The sequence below is a fragment of the Camelus bactrianus genome, chromosome 5 (assembly GCF_048773025.1).
Source record: "Camelus bactrianus isolate YW-2024 breed Bactrian camel chromosome 5, ASM4877302v1, whole genome shotgun sequence".
Classification (NCBI taxonomy): domain Eukaryota; kingdom Metazoa; phylum Chordata; class Mammalia; order Artiodactyla; family Camelidae; genus Camelus; species Camelus bactrianus.
In genome coordinates this window covers 88,198,878-88,213,659 of record NC_133543.1, presented here as the reverse complement: position 1 = coordinate 88,213,659, position 14,782 = coordinate 88,198,878, and the positions used below count along the sequence as shown (strand labels likewise).

The 14,782-nt window shown below is 47.8% G+C and overlaps 1 protein-coding gene across 3 annotated transcripts; it reads right to left on the bottom strand.

Moving 5' to 3' along the window:
- Positions 1-353: 353 nt before the first annotated feature.
- Positions 354-14,352, bottom strand: CATIP (ciliogenesis associated TTC17 interacting protein). 3 transcript variants are annotated; one of them, XM_045512030.2, is made up of 10 exons: positions 14,051-14,238; positions 9,139-9,231; positions 8,571-8,771; positions 8,205-8,260; positions 7,296-7,382; positions 6,936-7,103; positions 5,718-5,842; positions 4,814-4,890; positions 4,403-4,491; positions 354-4,199 (listed from the first exon to the last, which is right to left on the bottom strand). In XM_045512030.2, exons 3-10 carry the CDS (start codon positions 8,752-8,754, stop codon positions 3,948-3,950), a joined length of 1,038 nt encoding a protein of 345 aa, XP_045367986.1. In that variant the 5' UTR covers positions 8,755-8,771; positions 9,139-9,231; positions 14,051-14,238; the 3' UTR covers positions 354-3,947. The 3 variants fall into 3 exon arrangements, with proteins under 3 accessions (XP_045367986.1, XP_010947067.1, XP_045367985.1); XM_010948765.3 differs by lacking the exon at positions 14,051-14,238 and adding an exon at positions 9,402-14,035; XM_045512029.2 differs by having other exon boundaries at positions 8,205-9,231; positions 14,051-14,352.
- Between the last annotated feature and the right edge of the window lie 430 nt (positions 14,353-14,782).

Below are 14,782 nucleotides of genomic sequence, written 5' to 3'. Positions count from 1 at the left end.
TTGGATAAATCTCCAGGTAATCATGCTAAATAAAAAAAGTCAACCTGAAAAGGTTACATATTGTACTGTTCCATTGTATAACATTTTTGCAATGGCAGAATTTTGGAAATGAAGGTTAGATTAGTGGTTGCAGTTAGTAGAGATGGGTGAGGTCGGAGGTAGAGAGAGAGGTGTGTGTGATTCTGAAAAAGTAACTTGAAAGATCCTTGTGGTGTTGAAACTATTCAGTACCCTGACCTTGGTGGAGAATACACAAACATACACATTTACAATATACTATACAGAACTTAATATACACACATGTGAGTATAAGTAAAATGGGGGAAATCTGAAAAAGATCAGTGGACTGTGTCAATATTACTATTCTGGTTTATTGAAAGCAGAGATTCAAACAGATACTTGTACACTCATGTTCTGAGTAACATTTTTCACAATAACCAAAAGGTGGAAACAACCCAAACGTCCATCAACAGATGAATAAACAAAATTTGTTATAGCCATGCAATGGAATATTATTCAGCCTTTAAAAAGGAATGAAATCCTGATACATGCTATAATATGGATGAACCTTGAAAACATTATGCTAAATGAAATAAGCCAGATGCCAAAGGACCACTATGGTGTGATTCCACTTACATGAGGTACATAATGTAGTCAAATTCATAAATACGACAGAGATTCAGAAGGTCATATCTGCACCTTCCAAGGGCATTACCAGCCCTGTTTTATTGTTTTGTTTTTGTTTTTGTTTTTTGCTGTCAAATGTCAAAATGTAAAATTCTTTTTGTAGGACTCCGTCAATCTATAACACTGCTTTTAGTTTATCTGCTCTCATGGTTTCTGAGGGAAAGAAAAAACTCAGAAACAGGCTGGCATTCAGGTATTTGCCTAACCCACATTCCAAGGTCTCTCAGTCTCCCAGATAGCGGGCAACACTTTAGTTGGGGTCCCAGACCCTTCACAGTCTCATTCTGAACCCCTTGCAGGGGCTCAGACATTCCATGTTCCCTCCCTCTCGTCTCCAGGCCTTTGCACATGTTGCTTCCTCTCCAAACATCCTCCACATCCTCTGCCTGGCAAAGAGCCTCTTGTCATTCAGGATTCAGCTGTGGTGTGACCCCTTCCAGGAAGCCTCCCTTGATTTCTCCAGGGCCAGGCTGTGTGCTCCCTCAGCACAATGCCGTCCTCATCTACCTGGGCACCTCACAGCAGTGAATCTGCTGTCAGTGACAATGCATTAGGGATCCAGGGAGTGTCTGGGTGCCTGGGGAAGGGGAAAGACAGGATACAGCCAAGCCTACTCTGTTATCTAAAGCAGGAAGGTGCCTCTTTTCTGTTCTGGGACCTATCTCCAGAGATGTGCATCTGATCTGTTTATCAGAGTGGATCCCCATAGGGACCCGAGCCAGACTCCCCAGATCTAAATCCTGGTTCTGCCACTAACCAGTTATATGTCCTTGGCTTTAACTTTTCCTTCATCTGTAAAATGGGTATAGTAACAGAACCTACCTCATAGGGGTGTTGTGAGAATCACATGAATTATCATGTGTAGAGGGATTAGCATTAGTAAGTGCTGTATAGGTTTTGCTCTTATTACTATTCCTTTTCCTCTGCCTCCCTGGGCTCTCACAGTAGGTCAAGGCTACATCAAACAACCTAATGTTGCAGGTATATGTTTCCTTCTTAGCACTTTCCATGGTCTACATTTACACATTCATCCATGGGACCCTTGACTGATGTCTCTTCCCTTCTAGTCTGACCGTGTGCCGTGTAGGTGGGGCCTGGCTCTGATGCTCACACAGCATCCCCACATCCTAGTCCAGTGCCTGGCAATTCAGAAGTGCTCCATGTCTGTTTTTATTTTGTTCTGAGACATATATATCTTAGTATTATGGAGTAAGAAGAGGGTCATCAAAGCTCTGGGGACAAATGATATGATCTAAAAACAAACTAGTTTTGGGGGGAGGGTGTAGCTCAGGCAGTAAAGTGCATATTTAGCATGCATGAGGTCCTGGCTTTAATCCCCAATACCTCCTCTAAAAACAAAACTAATTACCTTCTCCTGCCTAAATAAATAAATTTAAAAATCATTTTAAAAAACCTAATTTTGAAATAAATGTCACAGAGCAGGTAAGGAAGTGGCAGACTTACTTTTCCCAAGTCACCTGATTCAAGAGTGCTCAGCCACGGAAGGCTGCCTATGGGTTGGATGGTACTGCCCTTCCCGTCTTTCCTGACTGCTGCAGAGTGTCTGGGACTGGATGGGGCTTTCACAATCTTTATAGGAACATTCTGGGTGCATTGGGCTGAGTCAGTTTCCATTCTCCATGGATGAAGAGAACTTGCCAGGGCCTAGGAAGCCCTCCAAGACCCAGCCCTCCTTTCCTCACCGTGGCTGAGCACCCTCATTGCCAGCTTCTCCTCCCCCCTCCTCACAGGAGTCTCACTGACTTTCAGTCCCCAATGTGCCTTGTTCAGAGCCTTTGCACTTGCTGTATCCTCTGCCTAAAATGCTTTTCCCGCAGCTCTTCACAGGTCTGACTCCTTATCATTCAGATCCCAACTCAGCTGAGACACAAGACAGGCCCTCCCTGACCTCTCCACACTCGACCCTCCAACCCTGAGCCACTTTCTATCAATGACTTGGCCCTCATTGTTTTCAGAAATGTCTGAAATTTCACATGAGAAATTATCTTTTGTGTTTATTGTCTATCTCCCCATGCTACCTGCAAATACCATGAAGACAGGGACTTGGTCTTGTCCCTGCTGATCTCCCAGTGCTTAGAATAGCCCTGGCACATGGAAGGAGACCAATATTTGTTGAGCTGATTGCCTGACTGAATGAAAAGAACTTATCTTCTAGAGCTGTTGTGGTCCATTCTGGTAGCCACTAGCCACATATGGCTATTTAAATTGAAATTAATTAAGATTCAAGTAGAATTTCAGTTCTTCAGTCACATTAACCACATTTCTAGTGCTCAGTGGCCACATGTGACTAGTGGCTGCTATATTGGATACTGCAGATAGAGAATATTTCCATCAGTAAAGCCTTGTACATATTGGCCCACTCCATTAGAGTGCAAAGCTTCTCTGGAGTCCCTCAACTAGCAGGTCCAAGGAATGGACAGATGGAGGGGTGGAGCCTGCATGCCCATTACCAGCTGCCTCAGGGGAGCTTGCCTTAATATTTGTTACTGAACTGTAATCAGTATTAAGCAGAAACAGTTCTGGGCCAGAACTGACAACAAGCAAGGATCCTAAAGGAGGTGATGATCACCTACTCATCCTTTTTCTTAGGGAGCCAGTAAGGGGCTTCCCCATCATGCAGTTTGGGGGTTCCTTGTGTCCTTGGGAACCAGGAGGAAACAGGTGGAGTGTGAGAGCTGGAGGAGGGAAAGAGGGGGGCGCCGTGGTTGGAAAGCTTCGGAGGAGATGAGCAAGGCCAGTGGTGAATCAGATCCCTTCCTCATCAGCCCCTCCCCACATCATCTGCTCTTTCTCTTAGGCAGGGGAGTGGACAGTTAAGCTCCGTGGAATTCATAATGATTCTGAGTGCCAAGAAGCCCCGCCCCTCCATTCCGGCTAACCTAGTGACTAAAAGTGTGGGTTTGGGGAATCCAAAGTCCAGTTTGAATCCTGCTTCCCACTTGCTAACTCAGTTACTTAAAGTTTTTGTGCCTCTATTTTCTTAACTGTAAAAATAGGGATATTGATCATAACGACATCTAGGAAGAAAGGCATTAAATCGCTGGATAAACCGAGTTTACGGTTCCTATTTTTAGCCTAAGACGCGAGATGCTGGCCAAGGAAGGTTCCGGCAGACAGCAGAGCCGCGGGGAGGCCCCGGATTTATTCCCATAGAAACCGCAGGGCTGAAAGCGGGCCTCCCGGGTGTGTCCCGCCGGAGTCCGAGCCCAGCCTCTACCGCCTACGGGGCCCCCGCCCGCCTAGCTCCCTGCCTGGTCCTCCTCGCCATCGATGCACTCCAGGTCCAGCGCGCGGAAGGGGCTGGGTCGATTGGAGGAGCGCAAGGCCGGGGTTGGCGGGTGTCGCTTCGCGAAGGGGCCGAAGTATTCGGCGGCGAAGGTGACCACGTCGGCCGGCTGGCGCAGCAGCAGGAAGAGCAGGAAGTCGGAGATGAGCGCCTGGGCCTCGGGATGGAGCCGCAGATAGCTGCTGTGGCTGAGGCGGAGCTCCTCCTGGCGGGGGACCAAGCCTGAGCCAGACCCGGGATTCCTGCATCCCAGGAGTCTCCCCTACTTAGCTTCATCGAGGGCTTAGGAACACTCGAGGGTGTGCGTTTCAACCAGGCAGAAAAGGAAATCATTAAGGGTGGAATTTATGCCCAGGGCATGGGGATGGGGAGGATGCGGACCTCAGGCTGGCTGCAGCACCTCCTCACCTTCCGGTCCATGAACCTTGAGTAGAGCTCCATGTCCTCCTCCCACAACAGGGGCTTCTTCTCAAATACTGGGCGCGGCTCAATATCATCTGGGTGGGGAGGGAGGAAGGCTGTGTATTACCACCCCAGAACTGTCCTTTGATATAGAGGGATGCCCAAGGGCACCCAAATTGCAGGCTCAGGTAAAACCCCAGGGTTCTGTCCACAAGGGCCGAGTTGCTGGAAGGGGTTCCCAGCAAAATGATCCTCGCCCAGTTGCCTTGGGGACAAGGGCTGGAAAGCAAAGTTTCACCATCTGATTTCTAGCTCCCATCCCACTCATGGCACACTCAATCCAGCCCCTGCACCCAAGAAGGCTCCAGGTTTCCCCACCCTCTGTTCACTGTCCCACTAGCCAGAAGCTTCACTCACCCTCTTCCCTCAAGATGGGCACCTTAGTGACCATGCAGCAACCTGGGGAGCCCACCTGGATCCTCTTGGCCAGGTGCCTGGAGTGCAACAACAAAGAAGGTGTGAGTCCTCCTAGACCAGCCTACATCCTGAAGGATGTCCCGGGGCCCTCCCTTTATTGCTATCTCCCCCGCCCCCCAACTTGTCTTTGAGTTCCAGGATCCTGTTCATTTCTAGATCCCCAGATAATGGCTCCTGCTTTTCAAACTGGGTTCTTTAAGGTGTGTGCCTGTGTACCAGGGTTAGACTGAGACCTTTAGGGGTGTAAGCACTAAAAAAATCATGAGCCTCCTGCTGTGTGATATAATCAAAATAGAAACAACAAGCTAAATTATGAAATAAAGAATGCCAATGATGTTCTGATTACTGTTTTTTCCAGTATAGTGGCTCTGTCAATACTTTTTTGGAAATTTCAAGAAACAAATGCTTCTCCCTGAATTTTCTTAGGATTTGATGCCTGCACTTTACTGGTGACAGCTTGGCAGTATGCCAGGATGCTTCCCCCAGAACGTTGATTTTATTGAGTGCTGAGTTGTTCAAACCTTGGTGTTTTTCAGTATCACACCCACACCTGTGGCAGCTGCTTTACCTATGCCTTAGGGCCTGTGGAGTCGGCATTGGCTGCCCCAGCCATTCAGGGCTCTTTGGTGAGGTTTGTGAGGCATTGTCAGGATCAGAAAAATGACAATATGTAAAGAAAGGGTGAATGATGTGGATAAAGCAGGGAGACTCAGATCTCAACAGCAACTCTCCTGGGTGATGTCCCCAGAAACAGGATTCTCCCTTTGCCGCATCCCCACCGAGTGGTTGAGGTCCTGTGCTTGTGCTCAATACTGCCCCCTTGGCCCCACCATCAGTAGCTCACCCATCAGAGAGCAGGTAGAACTGGCAGGACATGGGGATGCCCTTCTCCGAGTGTACAGTCTGCTCCACAATGAACACTTCCACCTGCTGATGGCCCACCTGGATCGTCTGGGAACCTAGGGCTTGCTGGCAGCAACCAAAATGGAAGGAGGGAGGTGAGGTGGAGGCCCACCAGGGTCTCCCCCGACACCTCACCCTGGCCCTCTTCTCCATCTTGCAGCTTCATTGCTTGTTCACTATTGATATTCAACCCTTGGCTGTCCAGACCCTCAGGCATCCGAGATTTGAGTTGCACCCTCAAGTTAAGTTGGGATCCCCTTATAAAGAGCCAGATCCACCCTGCTGCTCCAGCCCCTCCCCTTGCTACCTGGATGACCAAGTGCTTCCAGCTGGCAGATTCTCTAACAGGGATGACCAATTAGGTGTGAGTGTGTCGTGGAGGGGTGGGAGCTGGGCTATTTGCGGGGAAGAGAGGTAGTGAAGCTCTGAAGAGGAACTAGACAGAAATTTGTGGCTTCCTCAAGCCCACGCAGGCTGCCCTGTTGTAATTAAAACTCAAGCCCTTGTTATGACCACAGCCATAGGGAGAAAATTGCTAACATAAGACTCATGTTTCAAAGTAAATGGGGGGGAAATGGCATGTGCCTATTTGTGTCAAACACATTGCTGTTTTTTATTTGTCTAGTCTAGTCTAGAAAAGACTAGAATGTAGTTTACAAAATTGGTCAAATCAGCACCCAACGTGTGTGTTCAGAGGCATAGCTTCAAGATCACATATTGCAGGATGTCCTAAGTATGTTGATGATGAAATCTCAGCCAAAAGAAAAGAAAAAAAGAGCGCCCTTCAGGGTTGAGACATAATGAAATAATATTTAAGTGCAGTTGGAGATGTTGTATTTCCTGATGTTAAAGAAGGTGTCTTTAAGAGTAGCCCCCACTAGGTTTATTTTTCCTGGACTGACTTCTGTGCAAAAAGCATAGCTTTCTTCCACGGCTCCCACTTTTTGGTCCCTCTCACTCATTCTACCTGCCTCACACTTGAACTTCTCTCTAACAGATGCAGTCTTGCTTTCTCCTGCCATTGGAAGTCTCACCTCCATGCCCTGGTTTTATCCCCACCCTCTCTTCCTCCACAGCTGTCTTTTCTCCCACCTCAGCATCCTCCATGCCCCTTCTAGTTTGCCCCAGGCCAAGCCCCCAACCCCGGGAGGCCGCTTACATAAGTGGAATAGCAGAGTTTGCCCTCTGTGTCCAAGGCCAGGAAACGGGCATTGCTGGGCACCGTCTGCCGCCAGGCCATCACCCTCAGCAACACCAGGTTGGCAGCCTCGGAGACGAAGCCCGCAATTGAGTGCCAGGGGAAAGAAGTCACTTCAGTCTTCACTTCCTGTTCAGGATAAATCTGAGTCAGGGGCCTCGAGCCAGGAACTGGGTGGGGAGCTTGAACAAGCCAGGCGGTGAGCATATGGTCTAGTCCATATGGTCCCCAGTCCAGGCTCCTAGCTGGACCCAATCTGTCCTCTGTGCCTGGTTCCAAAGATGATGTAGATTATGCCTCCCATCTGGCTCTCATCCTTACCTCGCCCTCCTTGACAATTCTGGTCATGGCCAGCTGATCATCCTGCTTCAGCAAACTCATCTTCCGTTCCATGGGGAGGATGGGGAACTAAGGGCCAGAGCATGGAGGGGAGAATCAGGGACTCACTGGACTGTACACAGACAAGATCTCCCAGAGGTCACCTTGTCCATTCTCCTTGACATATGAGAAAACTGAGGGGAGATTTGGATAGAAAACCTTCCATATATGGCACAGTTCAAGAATAGAAGTCATATTACAGTACAACATAAAGTTAAAAAGCAAAGGCACTTCAGAATACAGATTTTAAAATGGGGGTGGGTATAGCTAAGTGGTAGAGTGCGTGCTTAGCATGCATGAGGTCCTGGGTTCAATCCCCCATTCCTCCAGTTAAAATAATAATAGTAATAATAAATCTAATGACCTCCCCCTCTAAAAAAAACCCCAATAAATAAAAATAAAAGATGGGCACAGTATCTGTGGGAAGATTATAAAGCACAAGTGGTTTCATTTCAGAAGTCAAATGGGTCACACATTCCAGAAGTTAGTGAAGTGGTTGGGACTGGGTGTTGGGGGCACAGAGCAGGAGAATTTGGAGGTAAGCTGGTGGCCATTGGGAAAGGCCAGGCTCTGGGTGAGGCCTATCCACATGGCCTCCAGGGAGACACAGGGCACTCGGGCTGGAGGAGAACCAGGGTGGGATGGACCCAGGAGTTGTGTATCAGGAAAGGGTTATCAGAAGCAACCCACTGCTGACCTCCAGGACCCTGGACAGATTGATTCCCAGGTTGTGTGTGGTTGCAGGGGAACTGGGATGAGTTGGGGATGACATTCCTCTGAGCCCCCTCTTTGTCTCTCATCCCCAGGGTCTCACCCTGGATTGAGATCAAGGCTGGGGACCCTAGGAGGTACCTTGATGAACTCCTGATTATGTTGTTCCATGGGCTCCAGTTTCCATGACAGGTAGCCTGGGAGGAGGGAGGTGAATGCTGCTGTCACAGGAGATAGGGCTGGAGATTGCAGGAAGGGAGGGTGGTGGCCCAGGCTGGGGGACTCAGGTGTAGGGTGGCCACAGGGTAAACTAAGCAGTGCTTTTACCTTGAGGCTGTGATTAACCCCCCAGTCACCCCCATGTCCCATGCACTTTCTTTGCTTCATTCTAGTCCCAAGGTGAGGTCAAAGGGTTGGTCCTGAGTGAAAGTCCTGGGAGTGTCGGGGGTGGGGGGAGGGCAGTGGGGAAGGATGAGGGTGGAGGGTGTCAGGCAGCAGAAACTCTACCCAGAAGGGAGTTTCCACAGAGTATGTTGTCCATGAAGCCTCGGCTAAAGGCATGCACAAAGAGGCAGCGTGACATGACGCCAAATTTGTCCTTGTGTTTCCCCATCTGCACCTCGATGGTCAGTTCTCCCTGAGGCTGCCCTGTGTCCGAGACCATGACCAGAGCCTCCGAGAAGAACAGCATCAGCAGCTCCTCCTGCCCTGGGGGTGAGGGTCCAATGGGGACAGTTAAAGTCTCAGCTTTTAGACCTCAACTCTCTGCCCTCCTGGTTACCAGTGCCTCCAGAGCGTCCACCCAGCCCCTCTTCACTCCACGTCTCCCAGGCAGCCCTGCCTCCCCTCCACTGGCCTCTACAGCCGCCAGTAGGTGAAGACCCCCTTGCCGCCCACTAATCCCCACCGTGTCCCTGGGGTCTTCCCTTGAAGAATATCAACAAATAGACCTCATGCCCTTTCTGAGTCTCAGGAGAATCAAGGCTGAGAGAGACGAGGGCTAGGTCTGGGCCTTCTTTCTTCCCTCTCGTCCACACTGGTGCCCACCCGCTCCGCCTCCACTGCCCAGGCTCACGGAGGGAGTTGAGGAAGTGGATGGCTTCAGCATTGGCCTCTGGGGGTGCCAGACTCTCTTGGGCTGAGGGCTGGTGGCCTTTGGCTTTGGAGCCTATGGAGAAAGAAAAGGCTGAGATGGTGGACCCTGGGGAGAAGGACAAGGTGGGGCAGGCGTCCCAAGAGCAGAATCCTTCAGGGCCACCCCTGGGTGGATTGTGAGGGAGAAGATCACCTCCTCTTTCCAGCGCACCCCCCCTCCCCACACCTCAGCCCTCTTCCCACCTTTGGACTGAACTTTGGAGGACATGCTGCTTGCTGCTACCCGGTCTGTATCCAGCTGTCTCCATGGCAACTGGGAGCTAGCTACTGCCTCTTAAAGGGCCAGCAACCTACTTCACTGAACACCCAGACCTTGGAGGAAATGGTAGGAACTGTGGCTTCTGGGGCTCAGCCCAAGCCTGAGATATTGTCCAGCAGAGTGAGCACTTGACATTCTTAAGAGGCAGGGGGATGTCATGGGTCATTAGAATGACCTTAGAAGATGTGGCCCTGAGTCTGACACCACCTTTCACGCATTGAATCCAATTAGATGCCATGTGAATGGCCTACATATCGTGGTCCTAACACGTAACAGTGATACTGCCAGTAATGACAATCACAGCAGACCCTTAAACTACACTTACCCTCTGCCAGGCACTGTTCCAAAGAGCTTCACATATGTTAGCTCTAATCTTCAGACTAAACCTGTGACCAGGAGCTTTTTTCCCCCTCAACTTTATGGCTAAGAAAACTGAGGCACTGAGAGGTTCAATGTCTTCTCACGGTCACACAGCTAACAACTGGCAGAGCCAGGACACAACCCAAGGCAGTTTCGTTCCAGAGTCAGAGAGAATTCAAAGGAAAATGAAGCAGCAAATAGATGATGCATTGGATCCAAGCAAGTGGTAACGTAACATGGGTAGTGATTAGAGAAAAAAGACTTGAAAATTGAATTATGATATGGCTCAAATACACTGTAGGTGGGAATGTAAATCGGTACAGCCACCATGGAAAACAATATGGAGGCTACTCAAAAACCCCAAAACAGAACCACTACATGGCCCAGCTATTCCGCTCCTGAGCACATACCTGAGAAAGACAAAAACATTCATTAAAAAAGATACAAACACCCTGCTATTAAGCAGCACCACTCACAATTGCCAAGACACGGAAGCATCCTAAGTGCACACCAATAGATGAATGGATAAAGAAGACATAGCATATATATGCAACAGAATACAGCTCACAAAAAGAAGGATATTTTGCCATTTGTGGCCCTTCATTTGCTTTTTTTTGCACTTCAAAAACCAGAATTTTAAAACTGGCATAAACATTTCCATTGCATCAAAAGCAACAAAATACCTAGAAATAACCCTAACCAAGGAGGTTGCCTATACTCTGAAAACTGTAAAACACAGATGAAGGAAACTGAAGATGATACAAAGAAATGGAAAGATATCTTGTGCTCTTGGATTGGAAGAATGAATATTATCAAAATGGTGAATGTGAATTTTGAAAAGCCAAAGTGAATTTTGAATAAGCCTTGTTCTGCACGTGAGCCCCAGTTAGTGGCATTAAGAAACTGAAAACTGCTTTGGGAAGTAGTTTGTTAGTTCCTCAAAATGTTAAACTTGGAGTTACTATATGACTCAGCAATTTCACTCGTGGGTATATACCCAAGGGGATTGAAAACATCTGTTCACACAAAAATTTATGCACAGATGTTCATAGCATCATTATTCATAATAGTCAAAAAGTGGAAACAACACAACTGTTCATCAACTGGCAAATGGATAAACAAAATGTAGTGTATGTGTGTATATATATATAAAAATATTAGTCAGCCTTAAAAAGGAACAAAGCACTGATGCCTGATGCGATATGGCTGAACCTTGAAAACACCTTGAGTGAAAGAAGCCAGTCATAAAAGACCATACGTTGTATGATTCCATTTATATGATTAAATGTCCAGAATAGGCAAATCTATAGCGGCAAAAAGGAGATCAGTGGTTACTTGGTGTGGGGGTAGTGTGGGGTGTGGAAGCAGGGAGTGACATCAAACGGGCATGGGGTTTCTTTTGGGGGTGCTGAAAATATTCTAAAATTAGATTGCAGGGATGGTTGCAAACCTGTGTATATACTAAAACTCACTTTAAAACTGTATACTTCAAAAGAGTGAATTTTATGTAATGTAAACTATATCTCAATAAAGTTGTTAATAAAAAATAGACAATTAAAATAAAATGTTTAAAAAAGCAAATCCTATTGCCTTCATATGTGAATTATTTAAAGTTTGACAAAATCATTTTGACTTGGAGAAGGTTAAAAAAAAAAAAGAAGTAAAATTGCTCCTTTTTAGATGCTCTTTAAGGGATGCCCACATGGTCCCCCCCGCCCCGATCCCAGCTGTTCTGGGAGGGGTCCTCTACATTTTAGAGCTCTTCTCCTGTTACCCCCACTCTGCCCCTCACCTCTCCTCTGTCAGGTCCCTCCATCAGCTGCACGGGATCCTCACCTGCCTGCCCTCACAGGCTCCTGCCTCCTGGGAGCCCATGTTCTCAAGTTTCTCACTGCCCCCAGATTTCTTCCCGCTTGGTGCTGGCTGTTTCCTGCTAGCTGCTTAGGGGAGAAAGCAATTTGGCAAAGTGGATCACAGAAGGATCAACATCCAGTTTGTTGTCAATTTTTTTTAACTGTCTGAAAGAGATCTGTGAAGGACCCTCGTTACTGTCCCCCTTTAGAGCCTGATAGGCCGGTGGAAGGATGCTCTGGAGCGGTTGACATACTAGCTGTGTGGCTGTATTGGGCAGATTGGCCTCTCTGAGCCTGGGACATGGATAGCCTGTGCCCTCCCAGCAGCTGGGGTAGGCATCTACTGAACGACAACAGTTCCCGCAGAGAGGGCACCCTATGTGCCAAACTCTGCGGGTAGTATCTCATTTAATCCTCACGGTCAGCTTCTGACGTGGTGTTAGCATCATCTCCAGTGGACAGACGAGAAATGGAGGCACAGAAAGGTTCAGTGACTTGCCCAGGGTCACCCAATTAATAAATGGAGATTGTGGACTCCGACCCAGTTGGGCTGGCGTAAGTCCATGTTCTCATTCACCTTGCCCTACTGTCCCTCACAGGCCAGCCCTGAGTTTATTAATAACAGTAAGAGGAAAGGAAGGCTGCTGGTCACCGAACACCATTGTGCATCTCATTTATGTCTCCCGGCCACTCCAGAAGGAAGCTCGGTGATATGAGTCCCTGGTGAGGTGTTAACCGCGGTCAATTACAGATAGAACCTATATTCAAATCCAGACCAGTGCAACTGCAAGTCACGTCTCTTTCTACTACCCTGTCCTGCCTTCGGCCCAAGCCTGACCCCCAGGGTTAGCTTCTCAGCTGCTTTCAAAGGCTCTTTTTGTGGCCAGGGCCTTGGAGGCTAGGGCTACCCCCAACCCCCGTCAACACACACATGCACACACAGGGCTCTTCACGCTCACGTCTACAACTTGTCCTGATCTCTGTCCTCCCCTGGAACACCTAAGGCTGCCCATTTAGTGCGCTCCTCCCTTTCTTTTTCTGTAATTCAGAAAAAAACAGAGTCAGCCTGTGATTCAGGAAAAAAATGGAAAAAATGAACTGCTTACAGGTTATTTTTAAAACTAAGTTTGAAATTCTTCAAACAGCTTTGAGGCCATATGTCCACCTCCATTTCTTCTTTATAATAAATTATAGCACCACAAATCAGATGTAAGAAAGAAAATCGGATATAGCGTTTTCCAAAGTGACTTCATATGCCTTTCTCACCTAACTCTCCTATTAGCCTCCAAATAAGTAGGCTTGTTGGTGAAGGTTTATGATTTTGCTGCCTAGCATCATCTCTGGTATCAGACTCCCAATTCTTTTGGGGGACACTTTCCCCACTTTCAGTGCACTGTGTTTCAGTTGGGTCTGACACTGCCTTTCCAGATATGGTCATGTGACCTCACCCGGTCAGACAGAGAAGCCCATTCCCCTAACTCTTATGACTGGTTCAGGGTTGGGCACATGATCCGAGCTGGACCAATGAAACCCAATCCCTGGGACTATTGGAGGTTCTGCTAAGTTTGATGAACTAGTAGCCTATAAACCTGGAACTTCTAGAGATAATCTTTCCACTAGAGGGAGAAAGACTGACAGAGAATGATACCAATATAGAACAAAGCAGAGTTGAATGATAAAGATGCCCTTGAATCCCTGGATCCAGCCATGCCTGAAGTCACCATGATAAAATCTCACACTTCGCAGTTTCACAAGCTGATAAATTTTCCTTTTAGTTTAAGCCCCTTTCAGTTGGGTATCTGTCACCTGTACTTGAAAGGGTTCTGTCTCATTCAAGGTTGTCATCTCCAGTGGAAGATGAAGAAACTAAGGTCAGGGAAATGACTTGCTCAAGGTCACTTAGATGAGTGGCAGAGCTGAGACTGGAACCCAGGTCTCTAAGGCCAGTTGTCCTGCAAGCAAAGAGCAGGTGACCTGGTTGTTGCTGATCAGGGCTGGCTCCAGGAAAAGCACATGCCTTCATTCAGGACAGATGCCCAAGTGGGAGGCTCACCCAAGGTCCTGGGAAAATGCTTCACCAGCCCTAGAGAACCATAATCAATTGCTTCTCAAAGCTGGGCATCCCCAGAGTGACCTGGTCCTGGGGCTTGCCCAGACAAGAGAGCAGTGACCCAGAGACAATCACAGAGCACAGGGGGCTACTCTTCTTCAGGAAGGTGAGGACGACGGCCCCTTCTGTCATGCCCACCCCAGGTGCAGCCCCGACCCAGGACAGTAGGGGCCAATGCCAAAGTCCTTGGCTCAGGGTGAGGGGATCCTAAGAGGGGAGGTTGAGCTATGGACAAGGGTGGGAAAATTACCTTGGGCTGGTCCCAAGGAAGCATGGAGCTAAGCCAGTGCTTCCTAGTCTTCAGCTACACCAAGTCCCACTTTCAAGAATTCTGCCATAGCCAAGTGTCACCTTTACTTCATATTTTCCTGTTTCAATAAATACAGGCAAACTTCAGAGATACTGTGGGTTTAATTCCAGACCACAGAAATAAAGCGAATATGGCAGTTGAGTGAGTCACACACTTTTTTTTTATTTTTGGTTTCCCTTTGCCTGTAAGAGTTACGTTTATACTATACTATAATCTATTAAGCGTACAACAGCAGTATGTCTAAAAACCAATGCACATACGTTAATTAAAAATACTTTATTACTATAAAATGCTAACCATCATCCAACAAGGCAGGGTTGCCACAAACCTTCAATCTGTAAAAGACAGAATCTGTGAAGCACAACAGCGAGGCACGGTGAACTGAGATACGGCTGTACCTTTAGTCACCTTCATGAATTGAAAACCGGTGTCACTTGTCAAACATATTAACCCCCAAAGATAAATACAATGAAACGAAAATGATGTTTTAAACTCAAGATAGTTGCCCGGTTAGACCGTCGACCTGGAGTCTGGCTCTTCGTTCGTTAGGCGTTAAAGAGAGGCCAGCGCCAAGGCCTTGCCCTTGAAGTGTACTCACTGCAGTGCTGTGACCATGTAGAACCATCTCCCCTGTGGCCAGTGGTACACCTGTGCAGCTCAAGCTTTGGAAAA